This window comes from Toxorhynchites rutilus, chromosome 1 (genome assembly GCF_029784135.1).
Source record: "Toxorhynchites rutilus septentrionalis strain SRP chromosome 1, ASM2978413v1, whole genome shotgun sequence".
Taxonomy (NCBI): domain Eukaryota; kingdom Metazoa; phylum Arthropoda; class Insecta; order Diptera; family Culicidae; genus Toxorhynchites; species Toxorhynchites rutilus.
In genome coordinates this window covers 143,065,415-143,084,858 of record NC_073744.1, presented here as the reverse complement: position 1 = coordinate 143,084,858, position 19,444 = coordinate 143,065,415, and the positions used below count along the sequence as shown (strand labels likewise).

The window sequence follows — 19,444 nt, the reverse complement described above, 5'->3', positions numbered from 1 at the left end:
GTATGCACGCTTCAAAAATAACATAAAAATATGATTTCTGAATAAATTTCTATTTCTATTTCTTTGGTATTGTATCTAGAATTTACAAGGTAATGAAACGTTAACGTAAATTAGTTTCTAGTAATCAGCTTTTTTTGTTGCAGGGGAAATTAACATCAAACTATATTTTTTTAGTATTATATATATTCCATGCCAAACCGACATAGTGGTTCTCAGATTTGTGTAAATTGGTAATTTTGTTCCTTATCGTTAAATATTAGATCCCATTTCATTTTAGGGTGGTTCGAAAAATCTAATTATTCCCCTTTTTTCCAAAAATAACTTTTTTCAAAAATGTATATCTTTCGAACTACTAAACCGATTCAGATGATCGACATATCAAATTGGCCAGTTAGATAGTTTTTTTTAAATACTATACTTGCAAAAAAAATTGTTTTCTTAATTATTGATCGTAATTGTTCTTTATAGTTTTCATTCAAGGGCGCTATATTTTTTTATATTTTTTCTCGAAAGCTGAGGATTTTTTAGATAACATATCCAAAAATGTGTTCTTCTTCGTTTTTAAATTATGATTTTTCAAATTTAACCGATGCTTCAAAAAATCATTTTTCTCCTTTTTTTTTTTTCCAAAAATGACGTTTTTAAAAAATCCATAACTTTTGATCTACTGAACCGATTCAGATAATCGACATAGTTAATTTAAGTCAATAATTTCGCACTTGCAAAAAATTTTTTTTTTATTTATAAAAAACAGATACAATTTTTAATCACGAAAACAAAATTATTTTTTTTTCGCAAGTGCAATATTTTTCCAAAAAATTCTAAAATTTAATTTGATACATCGATTATCTGAATCGCTCTAGCAGTTCAAATGTTATGAATTTTTTAGAATAGGTAAAAGGGAAAGAAATTAATATTCCGAACTATCGGTTAACTTTATAAAATTATAACTCAAAAAAGAAAAAAGAACACATATCTAATTTTGAGTAAAAAATGTAAATGCGTAAAAAAATCCTCAGTTTTCAAGAAAAAATATAGAAAAATATAGCGCCGTTGGTCCCGAAACCATGTACACTGTAAAAACGGATACAATAAAGAATTACGAAAACAAAATTCAAATTTCTTGGATGTTTGATATTTTTCCAAACTACTAATTAACTTCAATTTGTATGTAATGTATCGATCATCTGAATCGGCTTAGCGGTTCAAATGTTATGAGTTTTTGATAAAAGTCATTTTTGGGAAAAAGTGAAAAAAATCGAATCACCAAAAAAAAAAAAAAATAAAACAGTTTCAATGTTTTACCATGACGAAAACAAGCTACCAATTTTCAAATCTGAAAACCACTATATCACTTTGGCATGGAATGGCTGAAGTAATAACTGCAATAGTTCACAAATTTCGAAGTTCGCGTTTTTCTTGTTGTTTTTCATGTTTTTTAGTGCGGCCATAATAATAATTAGGATTACTGCATTTGGATTGATGCTAGAAAATATCATTAACTTCCTTGAATAGTGGATGTGATATAATTCACTTCATATATATATATATATATATATATATATATATATATATATATATATATATATATATATATATATATATATATATATATATATATATATATATATATATTAATAAATATTTTCAAACGAATACATTTCTCAAACAAACTGCTGCAAAACTAAATACTTTTATACTGTGCCTTCATTTTTTGAGTTTAACGTTTAACGACCCTTTAATAAATTTTTTTTTTTTTCCAAAATATATATTTTATTAAGGCTCATATGGCGTCAGCCTAACGGGGCCGGGAGTTCAATATTTTGACAATGTTTGCTTAGACTATGTTAGTAATATGTAACCGATTACTCGCGGTTGACTCGAGGTTAGTATTACAAGTGTTCTCATAATTGGTAGTCTTCGATGCTCTGTACGTGTGCCCGACACGGGATACTTCCTATTGGGATGCAGCTGACCATTAATCAGCAACGCCCCCCTAGTCTGTACCCCATATCTAGCGTGGTGCGTCTTTCTCGACTCGAGGAATCCAGGATAGAATGGTCGCTAGCCGGCGCAATCATCAGCTCGTGTAGATTTGTCATGAGCGGTACAACCTTTGCTCTTGTTGAATGATCAGTGGACTGCACAACCTTTGGCCCGTGTATCTGTAAAGAGTGTGTGTATGTATTGCCGCAACTAAGTAAAAGTTTATAGATCGGATAGGATGGATATGAAACAGGGACACAACGAAGGAAACATCATTAAACGTTGACATTGGCGTTTCTGAGGAACAGGTATAGATGAAGCAGAAGATCAAGATCGCGGCTACCTAAGATATCCCGGACGGGGATATCCGATTGTCTGCCTTGTGCTCTCAGTGCTCTGGAGAGCTGAGAGCGAGCAGCATGGAATCGGATACACGGCCAGACAACATGCTCGATGTCGTGATAGCCATCGCCACAATCACAAAGATTGTTTGCTGCGAGCCCAATGCGATAGAGATGCGCGTTTAGGTTGTAGTGATTGGACATAAGCCGAGATATCACACGAATGAAATCACGACCTACATTCAATCCCTTGAACCATGCACTCGTCGAGACCTTAGGGATAATCGTGTGTAACCAACGACCGAACTCATCACCACTCCACATGCGCTGCCAACTTACGAGCGTATACTGACGAGGAATGTGGAGAAATTCATTATAAGCAATTTGCCTTTCAAAAAGTGTGCCTTCTAAAGCGCCCACCTTAGCTAGCGAGTCCGCTTTCTCATTCCCCGGAATCGAGCAATGAGAGGGAACCCATGCTAAGGTAATCGTGAATAATTTTTCGACCAAAACACTCAATAGTTGTCTTATTCTTGTTAGGAAATAAGATGAGCGTTTATCAACTTTCATTGAGCGGATTGCCTCTATTGAGCTGAGACTGTCTGAAAAAATAAAATAGTGGTCGATGGGCAATGTTTCAATGATCCCTAATGCGTAATATATCGCACCCAGTTCAGCGACATACACGGAACAAGGATCTTTGAGTTTGAAAGAGGCACTGGAATTTTCATTGAAGATGCCGAAGCCAGTGGACCCGTTTATGAATGAACCGTCAGTAAAGAACATTTTATCAGATCTAACTTTCCCATATTCTGCCGAAAATATCGGCGGAATAGAATCGGAGCGCAGGTGATCTGGGATTCCATGGATTTTTTGTCGCATGGACAGATCAAAAATGACAGAGGAATTGCAGAAGTATGGGAAGCAAACTTGGTTGGAGATGCCTGGTGAAGGGTGCACGTCGTGTGTAAGGTACTCATGGTATAAAGCCATAAAACTTGACTGAGGAGTCAGTTGGAGTAGATCTTCGAAGTTATCAATTACCAATGGATTCATGATCTTGCAACGGATGAGAAATCTGTAGGATAATTCTGTGAACCGAAGAGTAAGCGGGGGTACTCCTGCCAAAACTTCGAGACTCATCGTATGTGTCGAATGCAAACACCCCATGGCTATACGCAAGCAACGATATTGTATTCTCTCCAGCTTGAGAATATGAATCCTGGCAGCTGATCGGAAGCAAAAACTGCCATATTCTAAAACTGATAATATCGTTGTTTTGTACAACTGAATGAGGTCTCCTGGATGGGCACCCCACCATGTTCCGGTAATTGTTTGGAGAAAATTGATTCTTTGCTGGCATTTCTGTTTCAAATACGCAATGTGTCTCCCCCAGGTACACTTAGAATCAAAATATACACCCAGGTATTTGAAAAACATAGAGTGTTGGATCGTTTTGCCGGATAGGTGAAGCTGGAATTGGGCGGGTTCGTGCTTCCTAGAAAAAACGACCATTTCAGTTTTCTCCGTAGAGAATTCGATACCCAGCTTGAGGGCCCACGTGAACAGATTGTTCAGGGTATCTTGCAACGACTTTTGCAGAACGACGGGATTAGTACCCGTGATGGAAATAACTCCATCGTCTGCAAGTTGTCTCAGCGTGCAGTCTCTAGTTAGACAATCATCCATATCATTGACGTAAAAACTGTACAAGAGGGGGCTTAGGCAGGAGCCTTGCGGTAGGCCCATAAAACTGTAACGAGAAGATTTTGAGTTGCCATGAGAGAAATTCATGTGCTTTTCTGACAGTAAATTGTGCAGGAAATTATTCAGAATTGGTGAAAGTCCACGATTATGAAGCTTCTCTGAGAGAATTTCCATGGAAACTGAATCAAATGCCCCTTTGATATCGAGAAAAACGGAAGCCATTTGTTCTTTGCGAGCAAATGCGATTTGGATTTCAGAAGATAGCAGCGCGAGACAATCATTTGTCCCTCTACCTCGGCGGAAGCCAAACTGCGTATTTGACAGCAAATTGTTCGTTTCGACCCACTTGTCTAAACGAAGTAGAATCATTTTCTCTAACAATTTACGAATACAGGATAACATTGCAATCGGCCTATACGAGTTGTGATCGCAAGCCGGCTTGTTGGGTTTCCGTATGGCTATCACTCTCACTTGTCTCCAGTCATGCGGGACAATATTCAGCTCCAGAAACTTGTTGAACAAGTTCAGCAAACGCTGTTTTGCCAAGTCGGGAAGATTCTTCAACAAGTTGAATTTAATCTTGTCCGACCCCGGAGCTGAATTGTTACATGAGAGAAGGGCAATTGAGAATTCCACCATCGAAAAATTCTCATAATCGCTTTGAAGTGGAATGTCGCGTACGACGTTTTGTGCAGAAACGGTGTCGGGGCAAACCTTCCTTGCAAAGTTAAAAATCCAACGGTCAGAGTATTTCTCACTTTCGTTTGTATGGTTCCAGCCACGCATTTTCCTAGCCGTATACCAAAGAGTGCTCATAGCGGTCTCCCTTGACAAACCATTGACGAACTTCCGCCAATATCCACGCTTTTTTGCTTTAATCAAACCTTTTTGTTTGGCTTCTAGAGCTTGGTACTTTAGAAACCATTCCACTAATCCAGTTTTCCAGAATTTTTTGAAAGCAGATGATTTTTCAAGGTAGACCTTTGAACATTCCTTGTCCCACCAAAGTGATGGAGGACGACGTCGGAAAGTGGTAGCCGGTACACGTTTCTTTTGAGCTTGAAGTGCGCTTTCGTAAATCAAACTCGATATAAAGTTATACTCTTCGAGTGGAGGAAGTTCATGCATTGAAACAATTGCTTCAGATATTATTTCCGCAAATGTTCTCCAGTCAATATTCTTCGTGAGGTCATACGAAATATTGACTGACTCACGAGAGCTTGATTCATTAGCGATCGATAAAATTATTGGTAGGTGATCACTACCGTGGGGATCTTGGATTACCTTCCACATGCAATCCAGGGATAACGAAGAAGAGCATAGAGATATGTCTAGCATGCTTGCCCGTGCAGGAGGGTTGGCTATTCTGGTTGCTTCCCCAGTATTCAAAACTGTCAAAAGTTGTCGCACAGATCATAAATCAAAGTGGCACGGTTGTCATCGTAGAGTGATCCCCATGCTGTTCCATGGGAGTTAAAATCACCTAAGATTACCCGCGGCTCCGGCATTGCCTCGATAGTATCAAAGAACTGATGGCGGCCTACCATAGTTCTGGGAGGGATATATATCGAAGCAATGCAGAGGTCTTTGCCATTGATTTGTGTCTGGCAAGCAACAACTTCAATGCCTGTCATCGATGGGAGACTGACTCTATAGAAGGAGTGACATTTTTTAATCCCCAATAGTACGCCACCAAACGAGTCATTTCGATCGAGGCGAATAATGTTGAAATCGTGGAAATTCAGCTCATCGGCTGAAGAAAGCCATGTTTCACAGAGAGAAAATACATCACAGTTAGAGCTGTGAACTAAAAATTTAAACTGATCTAGTTTAGGAATAATGCTTCTGCAATTCCACTGTATTACAGTTGTCAAATCCTTGACCTCTTGCACTGAATCAGGCATCGAGGGAAATGAACGCAGCCAAAAAACCACATTTTTCTTTCAAAAATGTTCTCACAATCGGAAGCAAACATAATACTATGCTTTTAAGAGGGTCATTTATATTTAAAGCATTTAAAATATTGTCCACCAGGTCAGAAAGCGCAAGCAAGCCAGATTGTGGCTGTTGCCTCGACCGCGAAAAAGGAGCAGACGTGTTGGGTGCTGCTCCGGGAAGTGCTGAGGACCCCTGGTGCGTAGAAGAACCGCTTAAACCAGGAGGTACTTGCTTCGGTCTATTCTCAGCATGTTCGATTCGAGTTTTCATTCCAACTTGGGAAGTTTCGGTTTTCTTTCTGGGGAGTGATGGAAAAGAAGTAATTTTTCTTTTCCTGATGGCACCCTGCGATGTACCGGAACTTCCTGCATAGGGAGCGTCAGCAACAGGCTCGTCGTTCTGCAGAATGGAGTAGGGATTGTCCTGAATCGTTGGAACGGGACTCTTAAGCATTTCTGCATAAGTCCGCTTGGAACGTTCTTTTAAGGAACGCTTGATTTTTTCCCCTCGTTGTATGTACACCGGGCATTGAGTAAGATCATGAGGAGTCCCGCCGCAATGAAAACACTTGCGCTCTTTCGGGCAAGGATTCTCATCATGGCTCTCTCCACAATCTGCGCAACGTTTTTTGTTGCAACAATAGGCGGCCGTGTGACCGAGTTGCATACATTTGTTGCATTTCATTACCCGGGGTACAAACAACCGAACAGGTAAACGAAGTGCACCTATTGCAACGTAGTTAGGAAGGGCGGAACCTTCAAATGTCACACGAAAAGAGTTTGTCCGATTGAGGACTCTTTTGTCATTTTTAAGTGACACAGATTTCAGTCGATCGCATGCAAGAATCTTCACACTTTTAAGTGAAGAGTTCTTGAAGCGACCGACACCATCGAGTATCTCTTTTCGAGTCAAACCCTTTTCGTTTATTACACCGTCTATTTCAATGTTGCAACAGGGTACGTATACGCGATACTCGATCGCAAAGAGATCACAGCGCGTTATTTCATTCGCTTGGGTTCTGCTGGAGACGACAACTCGTAATTTGTCTGGCCCCATCCGAGTAATCTCGGTAACTTCGGAAAATTTCTGTGTCAACTCTTTTGAGATGCGAATGACGTTAAGAGGTTTGGATTTTCGTCTAAAGTATACGATAAATGGGCCTTTGGCGCCATCAGGGTATTCTTTTAGACGAAAATCCTGCTTCTCGTCTTTTTCCTCATCTTCAGAGCTTTCTATCTCGTAAACAGAATTTTCCTCCTCATCTTCTGTTTCATCCTCCTGCTCTTCAGGAGGAGGTTCATTATCTGATATATTCTTTGGCGTGGATGGGGGATCCTCCCCGCCCTCTGCCATATTAATAAAAACGAAGAAGTAGACAACTGTTCGATATGAACAGAATATAATAATTTGGAAAATATAAATTAGTAAAAGAAATTATATTTCTATATTAGTTATTGTTGAAAATTTTATTTATTTCAATTTTTGTTATTATGTGTAATTTGAAAATGAAAAAAAGTTCCAATAATAGTTCAACGGTGATGCATCAAAATGGACACCCCTAATGCCAACGCTTGCCGATTTGGTAAACACAAAGTTTAAACAATGGTGTAAATCGTGCACAGAAGCTATACAGAATGATGGAAGAAGAAAGAGGAAAATAAACTTCTACTTGCCGCCGCTGTGTAGCGTGTGTGATGATGTGTCTTGCTGCCGGATTGTCTCGATAGCGCACCACTTTTTATGAGCTTTACTTCGCTCGCAGCGCACCAGATGAAAAAATACACACTAGAAACGGATGTAAAAAAAACACCTGTATCGGATCAAATATAGGTTCGACCGATCTGCTTGCGAGTTGTCGAAGCAATGAAGCGGCTGTGTTCTTAATTTATATTTACCTGATTATAAAATGGAGTTGGAAAGTGTTTTCTAAGAGTAGGAAAGGAGCGCATGAAGGAGAGCAATATCTGTTTCGGTCTGGGCCGTGCATGTGGCAAAGAATACGGAAAGCTTATTTGTCTTTTGTTTCGCTCGCTCGTATTAATCTTATATTGCTGTACCATGTATATTATACAAATGCTTACCAGTATTTGAGAGCCATGACATTTTCTGTTATGTTATGTCTCATTTAATGTAATAAATCGGGATGACAAAACATGAGCTAAAAACCAATTTTTGGTGTAGAAATTTGTAGTTTAAGAACGGTGTATATATAATCACCATGTGTTCATTTATAATTAAAACCATTCATTTTTTGTATGATGCTCAAGCAGCATTCTAGGCCTCCAAAATTGAAGTATATCTAACAGTTTTGCAAGCTATTCTTGCGTTTGAAACTGCTTCTGATTCATTCATCGTCTTTACATTTCTTGTGCTTCCTTCGTCTTTTACCATTACCACTTTATAATGTCAAAATCCACTAATTACAGTGTGTATTCGATACAGAATATTTGCCTGCCATACAATTTTTTATTTTGCAGTGAATTTGATATTACCTGTTTCACTATCACCCGATAGATGTGTGCGTAGAACGCCAACATGATGAGCGCGGGGGTGATTATCGTCGCAAAGTACAGAAACACCAGATAGTCGTAGTCCATGACCTTGAGGAAGAGACAGGTGTCCACCGTGGGTGTCTCGTGCCAACCGAATAGCGGCAGGAAACCGATGACGGACCCGGCGAGCCAGCACAGGCTGATGATTACTGCAAACGATGGAGAGGCATTTAAACACACAATATTTGTCATGGATCGGTTTTATAAACATATGAGTTTAATTTTATTTGAATTGAAACAAAAGTCAGGATTACAGTACGTTAATGTCATATTCAGGGTGGGTAAATATTTGCACGAAATAATTATTTCAGTTGGCAATACAATTTACATATGCATTTGAATTTCACGATAACGATAATCCTAGCGGAAAATATCGATAATCATTGGTGTATCCATTGATTGCTACATTAAGCAAACACCTTCCTTCATTGGCAGATTGGAACCGTTCTGATGAATTATCGCTACACCAGGCTCAAAATTTGACGCACGCGTCATTCTAAATTAATTCTCTTGGCGCTTAATCGTTCATACTTATTGATGCGTTCTGTTTTAGTCCACAGTTAACAGGGGTAATTAACTTAAACACGTGTCACTTTAACTGACGATCCGCAACCCGCATCGTGCAGATAAGCCGATAGCGTGAAAGATTGTTGAATTAAAATAATTAAATCCATATTAGCTGCTGATGCTTCCGCTCGGCGATGACAATAAGGTGCCATAAAACTGGCGAAATGGCAACGACGGTGTGCGATCGAATCGATTGGTAGCGGATCGATCGGATTTATTGCTTGTTCGGAATAGTCATAACGAGCGTTTCAGTTGATAAACAAACGGCTGATGGATGTGGAATGTTTATTTTGTTTACCTGTGCGATGCTTCTTTCATTCATCCGCTGGATGAATTAAGTGAATGCTTGAAAGTTTGAGTCATGAGATATTTTCGTATCATTGAATTGAAGAGGTGCTGAAAGAGGTCGAATTGCGATTATGACATATTGACAAATTGAATATTTCAGTTGTGAATGGCAATCTTTTATGAATGTCGTAACGCGGAAGTGAAACTCCATACAAATCACTCGTCTGCTTTTTCACTGCTTGCTTACATCGACGAATATATTTTTGACGTAGGACTACGTCTAACCGGAAGATATAGGGGGTGAAATGGAAATCTAGGCACTGAACAAGTAGGAAAAAATGCAAGATTTGGAACGCTTATAACTCGAGCATTTCTCAATAGATCGCAAAGGTTTTTGCATCAATTGATAGGAAATATATCTACGCATCTATCATAACGAATAACATTTCATTTTTCTTGAGATAAATAATTGAATAATTGTGAAATATCAAGCATTGTCAAAATGCACTATGTGCCTATTTTTGATTGGTCCATTTTGTGCTCCTCAAATCGAACCGACCAAAACGGGCAACCAGAGCAGCAGCGAAATAGAATGAACCACGATTGGAAAGGAAAAAGAAAAAAATGAACGAAACATTGGTCGCAGTCTCACACATGCGTAATTCTCGAGCCAGCCAGTCAACTTAAAAATCCCCGCTCCGCTGCCGTAACGATCATTCTCATTCAAACCGTACACCACATCGGTTCGCATCACAACACATCAACAAATCAACCCAAGCAGCCATGTCTGGACATGGTAAAGGAGGAAAAGTGAAGGGAAAGGCAAAATCCCGCTCGAACCGTGTTGATCTGGAGTTCCCCGCAAGGGTAGCTAGGCCGAGCGCGTTAGTACCAGTGCATCAGTCCACCTAGCCGGCGTTATATAGTTTCGGCCGCCGAAGTGATCGAGTTAGCTGGTAAAGCTGCTCGCGACGATAAGAAAACCCGCATTCGGAACAGAACACATTCGGTTCGGTGGACATCAAGACAACAGGCAGTTGCAGCGAGTGGCGAGTGGCAAACGCAATCGCAAAACGGCATCAGGTGGCAGAAGAAAAAAGTTTGTTCTTTATACACACTGCTTTGGTGGCAAATCCAGAACAAGGCGGCATCGAGGGCGTTCGAAATGGTTTTTTTCAAAACCACGAGTACTAAGTTTTCTAAATTGGAACCATTCCATAAAACAAGGCGCTTTTCAGGGCCATTAAACCTTCCAAAAAAGAGTTTAGGAAATACAGTTCAATGCTTTCTAAAACAATATCCAAAATAATAATAAAACACAAATTGATTTTTTCATAATTTGTTTGCCAGGATATGATGAGTATGTGAATTTGGCAGTTGTTCTGAGCTTATTGATTTTCACCAATTCTTAAATTGCTTCTAGATTTAAAGTACAGTAATTTACACTTATCTCGACATTTAGCTAATTGGACGGACATGTAATGCGACATATTTAGTTGGACATTTTTGTAAACATAGAGTTCGGGGTCCAAATTATGACCCCACATTGAAAGTCGACACTGTACCGCTGTCATCGCAAATGTTCAATTACAGGTTAAAATTACCTCCAATCCGATACTGAGTGGTGGTAATGCGACGTGCCATTGAATGTAATTTACTGTAAAATATGTCACAAGCTGGATGGGAAGAAATTTTCCAACTGTGAAAGCTGTGGCGAGTGGCAAATGCAATCGCTAAACAGAAAGGTTTAGCCGAACAAGATGGGGATATCGAGTGATAACAAAACAATAAACTCTTTAGATTGAAGATAATTTTGTGATCCTGAAAAGGACCCTTTTTAGCCTGCATGTGAATCCAACGAGCGAACAAATCGTAATGAATGTATTTTTTTGCCATCGCTCCCTTTTAACGCTCATTCGTTCGTCTCGTTGGACTCGCCCCTCTGGCTGAGTCTGCCGATTTGTCTCTATCCTGTGAGTGTGTACCGCTAGAGTATAAAACACGTGGACCCCAAAAAAAAATCTTATTTTCTTTCAAACCGTAAACCCGTGTGGTTGTACGGCATCGGCATCGTGGACGTAACAAAGGAGGACAAGTTAAGGGAAAGGCAAAGCCTCACTCGAACCGTGCAAGTCTCCAGTTCCATGTTGGTCGCATTCACTGATTGCTCCGCAAGGGTAACTAAGCCGAACGGATTGGTGCCGGAGCACCAGTATACCTAACAGCGATTATAGAGTTTCGGCCGTCGGAGTGCTCGAGTTGGCTTGCAAAGCTGCTCACGACAATCAGAAAACCCGCATCAAGAACAGAGCAGCTTCGGTTCGGCGCTCATCAAGGCAACAATTAGTTTCAGTGAGTGGCAAAGTTTTTTTCCGGCACGTCGCATTAAATGTAATTTACTGAACAACATGTCACAAGCTGGATGGGAAGAAATTTTCCAACTGTGAAAGCTGTGGCGAGTGGCAAACGCAATAGCTAAACAGGAAGGTTTAACCGAACAAGATGGGAATATCGAGTGATAACAAAAACACAACACCAAAGGTTCTTTTCAGAACCATCAACATATTCATGAAGAGTAAACAGTAAACTAATCCATTTTTAAGGTAGATAGGTAGGTATTCACGTAGGAGAAGAAAATAAAACAATATATTTAAAATATATATTTAACAAAAGCTGTCCCCTTTGTATAGTCCTACGTCACTCCGGTTATGTCCCCGACATTACCCACCCGTCTTTTTTCCTTTATTTTTCGGCGAAGAGTTTATAACTGACAGATTTCTACTACGAGGTTTAATGAACGGTGAAAAGATGGGAATGTTTATGTTTTTATACGAAGTATTGTACGATTTTATTGAGTTTGAGTTTGGGTAGACTGTACATTTCGTGATTGACCTCAATCAGTTCATTGTGCAAGCCGGGCACTTCCAAGAAGTCACCAGGGAAAGGGAAGGAATGTTAGTATGATATTCCCCGCCCGAAGGCCAGAAGGGTCGTCTTGAATAATTGTATGATTTTATTGAATGAATAAAAGTTGTTAACAAAACTGGAATCAAGCTCATCTTTAAATTTAAACAAACATTGAAAGGAGTTTTGCAGTATTTGTTGATGTTTATTGCGTGATTTTGTTATTTTATAGGTTGTTAGGAAAACTTAAACTTTAAATTTGGCGGAATTATTTAGAAGCTGATGATGATGGACATCATCGCCTTTAAAGGGTGGGTGCTAGCTGGGTGAGTGTCGAATTGCACTAGCTACTAAAAATTTAAACCACAAAACGGACAATGAATACAATTATTACTCTTAATGTAAATTATTCTTTTAAGTCAGAGAGAGAGATAGAGAGAGAGAGAGATCTTCCACAACAACATTCCCAGAAGCCTTGCCATGTAAGCTTACTCTCGAATGGAGTGGAATGAAGGAATGCTGCTTGTTGCATTAGAAAGCATGTACGAATATAATTGTTAGATGCCAAATGACTTAAAAATGTTTAAAACGTTGAGATTTGATGTTATCTCGAAAAATCGACCTATTGGGATCATAATTGGGCTGCAGAAGAGGTGTTGTGTTCCATCAAGACAACGCAAGGCCGTACAACTCTGGGAGCTTGATTGAGATTTTTTAACGCATCCGGACCTAGCACCAAGCGATTACCACCTTTCCTCGCATTGCAAAACTTCCCGAGAGGTATGAAATTGAGATCAAGAAAAGATTGCAAGAATCTATTGCCAGATTTTTTCGTCAAGACTTCTATGAGAGAGGCATTCCTCATAGAAGCCTTCAGAACCTTTAGAATGACAACAAATTTCACAACAAAATGATGCATATTTAACCCAAATCGGACAATTTTTTTAATTCCACGCAAAAATAATGGATTACTTTTTCCCCAACCTAATATATGCACCTAATACGTCTATTGTCATGCGTATATATGTGTAATAAAAGACATAAAAAACAAATGGCGGAAAATATTTAATTAAAACGTTCAGCCTCACAAATCACCATTCGTATATATGAAAACATTGATGTTAAAGAAAAAGGAAATTATTCAATTGACTGTTAGTGGGAGGGGGATATAAATGTTCGAAATGAGTGGTGGTTAGGGTGGCAATGAATGTAAAAAATCGACCATAGAATTTAAAAAAAGTTACCCCTTACAAAATATTCCCTATCTTGAAAAAACACCCTGTGCAAAATATTAGCTCAACCGGACTTAAGGAAGAGTGGCGCAAAGCGGTCAAAGTCTGATTTTTTTGAAAATCGAAAAATCACCCAAGGGGGTGTAAAAGAAATCGGGGTTAAAAAAAATGTAGATGCCAAATGTCCTTAAATTACATTAGACGTCGAGATGTCAAAAATCGACTTTTCAGACCATTTTTTTTCGAGATAACAGTAAATATCGGCGTTTCGTGCAATTATAAGACATTTAACATAATTTTTTTTGTGATTCCGATTTTCGGTAATTTTTCTGTTTTCGAAAAACTGAAATTTTAACGTCTGCGAAAAAAAGGGTCGATTTTTGACAATTTTGTTTTTTCGAGATGACAGTAGATCTCGAGGTTTCATGTAACGTAACTTTGTCCGCTTTGCGCCACTCTTCCATAATAACATGAAGTACAATTTTTCATCTAATTTTGAAGAATATTTAAGCCTTCGAGTTTGCTGATCTGGTAGAAATCAATTTGCCTTCCTAAATGAATATCACCACCAGACGTCAGCATTGTATCTTGATTTGTCAAATTCACAATATGATGTCCTCATATACGATCCAATACGGTTTACTGTTGAATGACTTTCCACAGTATGTAATAAACATTTTCCCAGTATTGAATTGATCTGAATTATACGTTCGTGCAACTCACGAACTGCATTTGTTTGATATGTGTACCCAGCAAACATTAAATCGTATAACTTTTGCACATGCAAGGTCACATATAAATTCATATCACATTACAATCATATAGAATATCAATCAAAGTATGCATCGTGTGTATCTAAAATCACAGAAAATGCGAAAACGCGATTCTCTATCATTGATGGATTAAGCCATGTATCGGTAAAACGAGCATCCTAATATTGCTATACAAAGTATTGTGAACGTATATCCTATTCATGTTATATGACATTGTCGGGTCAAATCGCATACCAGTGTAAAAGGCATCGTAATAGCGGTACGGCCTTAACCCTTTCACGTACAACATCGAGTCACACTCGATGTGAAATAATGCTGCCAAAACGTAAAACATCGAGTCTCTCTCGTTGTGCGCTTGCATTTCACAAGGCGCTAATGCGGGCGCTACACGATTCGTCCAACGTTTCACTCGAATGTTGGACTCAAACATTTGACTCAATGAATCGACAAATGTTGTGATGAATGTGCTGCTACACGGTGAAGTGAATGTCCGATTCAACTCAATCGGTGAGTATTTGGATCGAATGTTTATTGTTTTTATTTATCATCAAAAACGTTTGGAAACTGGATGGCGATGCGAGTATTGAAATTGCTGCCGTAGCAACTGTACTGATATCGGGCTGTAAATTAAAAATACTTGAAATCAACATTATTAAACTGCAATATTTTGCCGAATATTTTGAATTTTGTAAATCAATTTTATAGTTCCTCCATCTACAACTTGTAAACAAACCAATCTGTCAAAGATGGATTCGGACGAATTGTGTAGCGGAGTATCGAATGTCATCAAGTGTCGAATCAACGAATGACAAAAATCCTTTGACTCGTATCACTCGCGTTGGAAGGTAATCCACAACGATCGGAGTACCTTCCAACGCGAATATTCGACGTGCGACATTGAATGTTCGTAACTCGTCCATCGACTACACGATGCGTCGAACCATCGAGCGTCTAACGTTCGGGGTTGTTCGTAGCATCGTACAGCGCCGGCATGAGACGGTCAGTAGAGTAGTGAAATTACTCGATGCGTGACCCATTGAAGCATTTGCATTTGGTCCGCTCTTTTGATAATTAAATCGTACACTAAGGGGTTAAATACGTATACAATATGGCATACACGTATATCGCCTCCATTTTTGCATGTACAGCGCGGACTCGATTATATACAGTTTTTGATTTATTTTCACTGTATATAATCGACTCCTGTATATCTTCTTCTTCTTATATGGCACTAACGTTCCTAGAGGAACTCCGCTGTCTCAACGTAGTATTACTTGCGTCATTTTCATTAGTACTTAGTTGAGATTTCTATGCCAAATAACACGCCTTGAATGCATTCTGAGTGGCAAGCTCTAGAATACGCGTGACCACAGTGCAAGTCAGAGGAAATTTCTTTGAAGAAAAATTTCCCCGACCAGAACGGGAATCGAACCCGAACCCCCGGCATGTTAGGTTTGACGCTAACCACTCGGCCACGGGAGCACACTCCTGTATATACTCGAGTCAAAATATTTTTTTATTTGTTTTTTTTATGTATTTTTCGTTTTCGGTTTTTTTTAATAAAAGAGGAATTTGATTTTTCATTCATTCCCTTAAAGTGAGAAAACACCTTTCTCACATGAAAAAAAATAATTAATCCAGATTATCTCAGGAGGTGATGGACGATCATATTTGATGAGAAAAATCCTCTTACGCATATGTTCGAATTTCAACAATGATAGAGTTATAGGAATTGGCTCTACATTAAAAAGTACGCTACGGAAGACGATTCTGATGCTTTCAATTGAAAGATGAGGAAATTTAGTACAGGATATAGTAGTAGAACAACTAAGTTAGTGGTTTTTAATAACATTTTTGAAGTGAAAAACTTTAAAGCTCGTTTATAATTTGTTCTTTGACGCCCAACTTCTATCTTTCTTAATTTGGCTGCAATATCGATATAAACAATTTCTGGCGAAAATTCAAGCGAAACCGTCAAAAATCACAATTTTTACCCCACTGTACATGTAATAGCCACTTAAACTTCACATTAACATTGAAAGGTTACATTCCATCTTGAAATAAGCCATATTTGAAAAAAAAAAAAAATTTCCAAACTGTATATAATTGAGTCCAAAATTGTACAGGGTTTTCCATTTCGGGCTTCCGAAAGTATACAGCCCTGCGCTGACAACCGTTTGACATAGCTGTCAACCAAAGCGTCATATCGTTAGTTGAATGTCTGCCATTTTACAATATGGATCGTTTTAGCATCGCACAACGTGTTAATTTTGTTAAATTACACTATTAAAATGATGAAAAACCGGCAAGTGTTTTTCGAGCATTACGCACGGATTTTGGCTAGCCTTTTTTTTGTGGGGTTATGCGAAAGACCGTGTCTATAATGGCCTAAACCAAACTCTAATTTGAAATAAAAGTTTCATCGAAATTCGAATTCTAAGTGTGTTTTATTTTAATTTACTTTCGGAATTTAAAGTTGGAAAACCCTGTATATACTCGAATCACATATAATCAAGTCTGTATATAATCGAGTACGACCTGTATATGCCAAACCTAGCAAACGTTTAATCAGGGGTTCTCAAAGTTTCAAGATACTGTATATGTTGTGTTACGTGAACCAACTTGTTATAAAAATTTGTTATTTATAATACACTTGGTATTTACTTTATGTCTATTAATTGATGACAAAATAAGGTCAAGTTCTCTCATTTAACCAACTGCAATGTTTTTAAGTATAGGTAAGTATTTTGTATGAATAAGATAAAGATGCAATTTTTTTTGAAGAATTTCGACTACAGGGTGGACATCGGGACATCAAAAACATTGTGATAATTGGGTAATTTGCCATCAATTCATAAAATCCGCAAGATCATCGCATGGTTGATTGAATAGGGGCTTCAGATTCTGAACTACTCAGCTTGTTTATCATATCGAAACCCTATCAAGAAATTATGAGGAGTGATCGTACGAATACTAGATGCAGCTTACCAGCAGTATGAGGGATTTGAAGAGCTTAAACTAGCAGTATCATCTGCGTAGAACGAGATACACACTACAACATGGCGCAGCTCGGTCAGAACCACCCCGAATGGGTTATTCATGTTAAATTGACGTTAATTTCTGAAAGGAATGAGAATTTTTCCATCTGGTTCTACAGTTATGAAACGCAGTGTTTATGACAACATTTTTCGATTCGAACTCCGGTTGTTTGGATGATAAGCAACAGTTATCTCGCTATATAGGGGGTCGATGGCAGAATACGAGATAGCTGGAATATATTTCTAGAACAGTTAGAACTCGTACATATAATACGAAAAAGATGCAATATCCTGGTCGCCTTTTGTATTTTAGTGGAAACGTATTGAAATTTATATAGAAATGGTCAAGTAAGGTTCAGTGCTACATTTTCATTCAAATTTTACCAATTTATGGGGGGACTCTGGTCTGGAAAATCGAAAGAATTTCCAGACCAGATTTGTTTTTTCCATTTTTGGGAAGCATATGCCCTCAGAAATGTTGTCATAATAGGATTTTTCGATAGTTAATTTCGTTGGAAAGTTACAGCCAAAAGTATGAAGTCACCTCAAGGGGTATAGTATTGCTGTATGAACTTTAAAAAGTGTTTTTCTCCAAACCATGTTATTTCAACTGGTGGTATCCATATCTCAGGATCTACTCGACCGATTTGGCTGAAATTTTTTATCAGCATGTAAAAATGAATTATCTAAGGCGTTACATAGCCGTTTTTTGATATCTAATTTTTTCGATTTTTTCAAAATCGCTATTTAGAATTTTTTTCATAAAAAATATCTCATTTTTAACAAAAATGGCCGCCGTTTTGGCAATTTTTCGAATTTTCGAAAACCCCAATATAACGCTTTAGGTATTGTCCTAAAGTTTCAAAATATTCATTGGAATTTTTTCTACGACACCCCGTTGCTACAGAACCGATACCACCGATACCGCCTGCTAATCTGATAGAGATTAAATTGCTTCCCTAAATCACCATATCACCACCAGACGTCGACACTGTTCATACGACATCGAGGATTTTGACGTGGGACTACGTCTAACCGGAATATATTGGGGGTAAAATGAAAACATAATTACTGAACATGCAGGAAAAAATGCAAGATTTCGAATGCTTATAACTCGAACATTTTCTACTGGATCGGAAAGATGTTTGCATCAATTGATAGGGAATATTTCTACGCATCTATCGCAATACATAAAATGTTGTTTTTCATTATATAAATAATTAAATAACTGTGAAGTGTTAAGCGTTATCTAAACGCCCTAACTGTCTCGTTTTGATTGGCCCGCTTTACGGTTTCCCCAACACAGACTTCAAAACCAAGCAGCCTTGGAGAAATCGACATTGCAAATACATGAACGTCGGGGGTATTTTTGTTCCGGTTGATATGTGTTTCCCTAACACAGACTACACATCCATGGAGCGTAGGGAAATTGACATTGCAAATTCATGCAGGTCGGGGGTATTTTTGTTTCGACTGAAATGTGTTTCCCCAACACAGACATCGGAACCAAGGTGTCTGAGGAAATCGGCATTGCAAATTCATACGAGTTAGGGGCATTTTTGTTCCGAATGAAACGAGTTTCCCTAACACAGACTTCCAACCAAGATGTCTTGGTTAATGGGCTTTACAAATAAATGCAAACTGCGAGTACTTTTGTAGAAGTTGAAGTTGTTGATTCATGCAAGCCGGTGGTACTTCTGCACCCGCATGTTTTTTTTTGCACTCCGAAAAGTGTTTTCCTAACACGGATTACAAGAATGGGTACGAACATAACGCTTTGGCTCGGTTATTCAAGATTGCATTGAAGGAAATGCCATCATATCTTCTGCTCACTGAAATGATTGCTAAGCTTAGGTAGTCCCACGTCAACCTTGCGGTTATATTATAGATATAACCCACCCATTTTTTGATATGTCAAATTCTTATCATGATGTAATATGGCCTCAATAACGATCTAATATGATTTACTGTTGAGCGACACAGCGTGTAATACAATTTTTTGGAGTACTACATTGGGCCTGATCACGAACATCACTGTCACAAACGCTTTCACGTTATTTACACTTCACTTAATCTTTTTGTGTCTATCATCATTGTCACGGACAGTTGCGTGTAAAA

At 38.4% G+C, this 19,444-nt stretch overlaps 1 protein-coding gene across 1 annotated transcript in view; it reads right to left on the bottom strand.

The window, feature by feature from the left end:
• Nucleotides 1-19,444, bottom strand: part of LOC129761928 (uncharacterized) — a 113,293-nt gene that overhangs the window by 14,556 nt on the left and 79,293 nt on the right. The window contains exon 3 of the mRNA XM_055759781.1: nucleotides 8,465-8,673. Coding sequence (XP_055615756.1) covers nucleotides 8,465-8,673 — 209 coding nt within the window. The remainder of the gene's footprint in view (nucleotides 1-8,464; nucleotides 8,674-19,444) is intronic.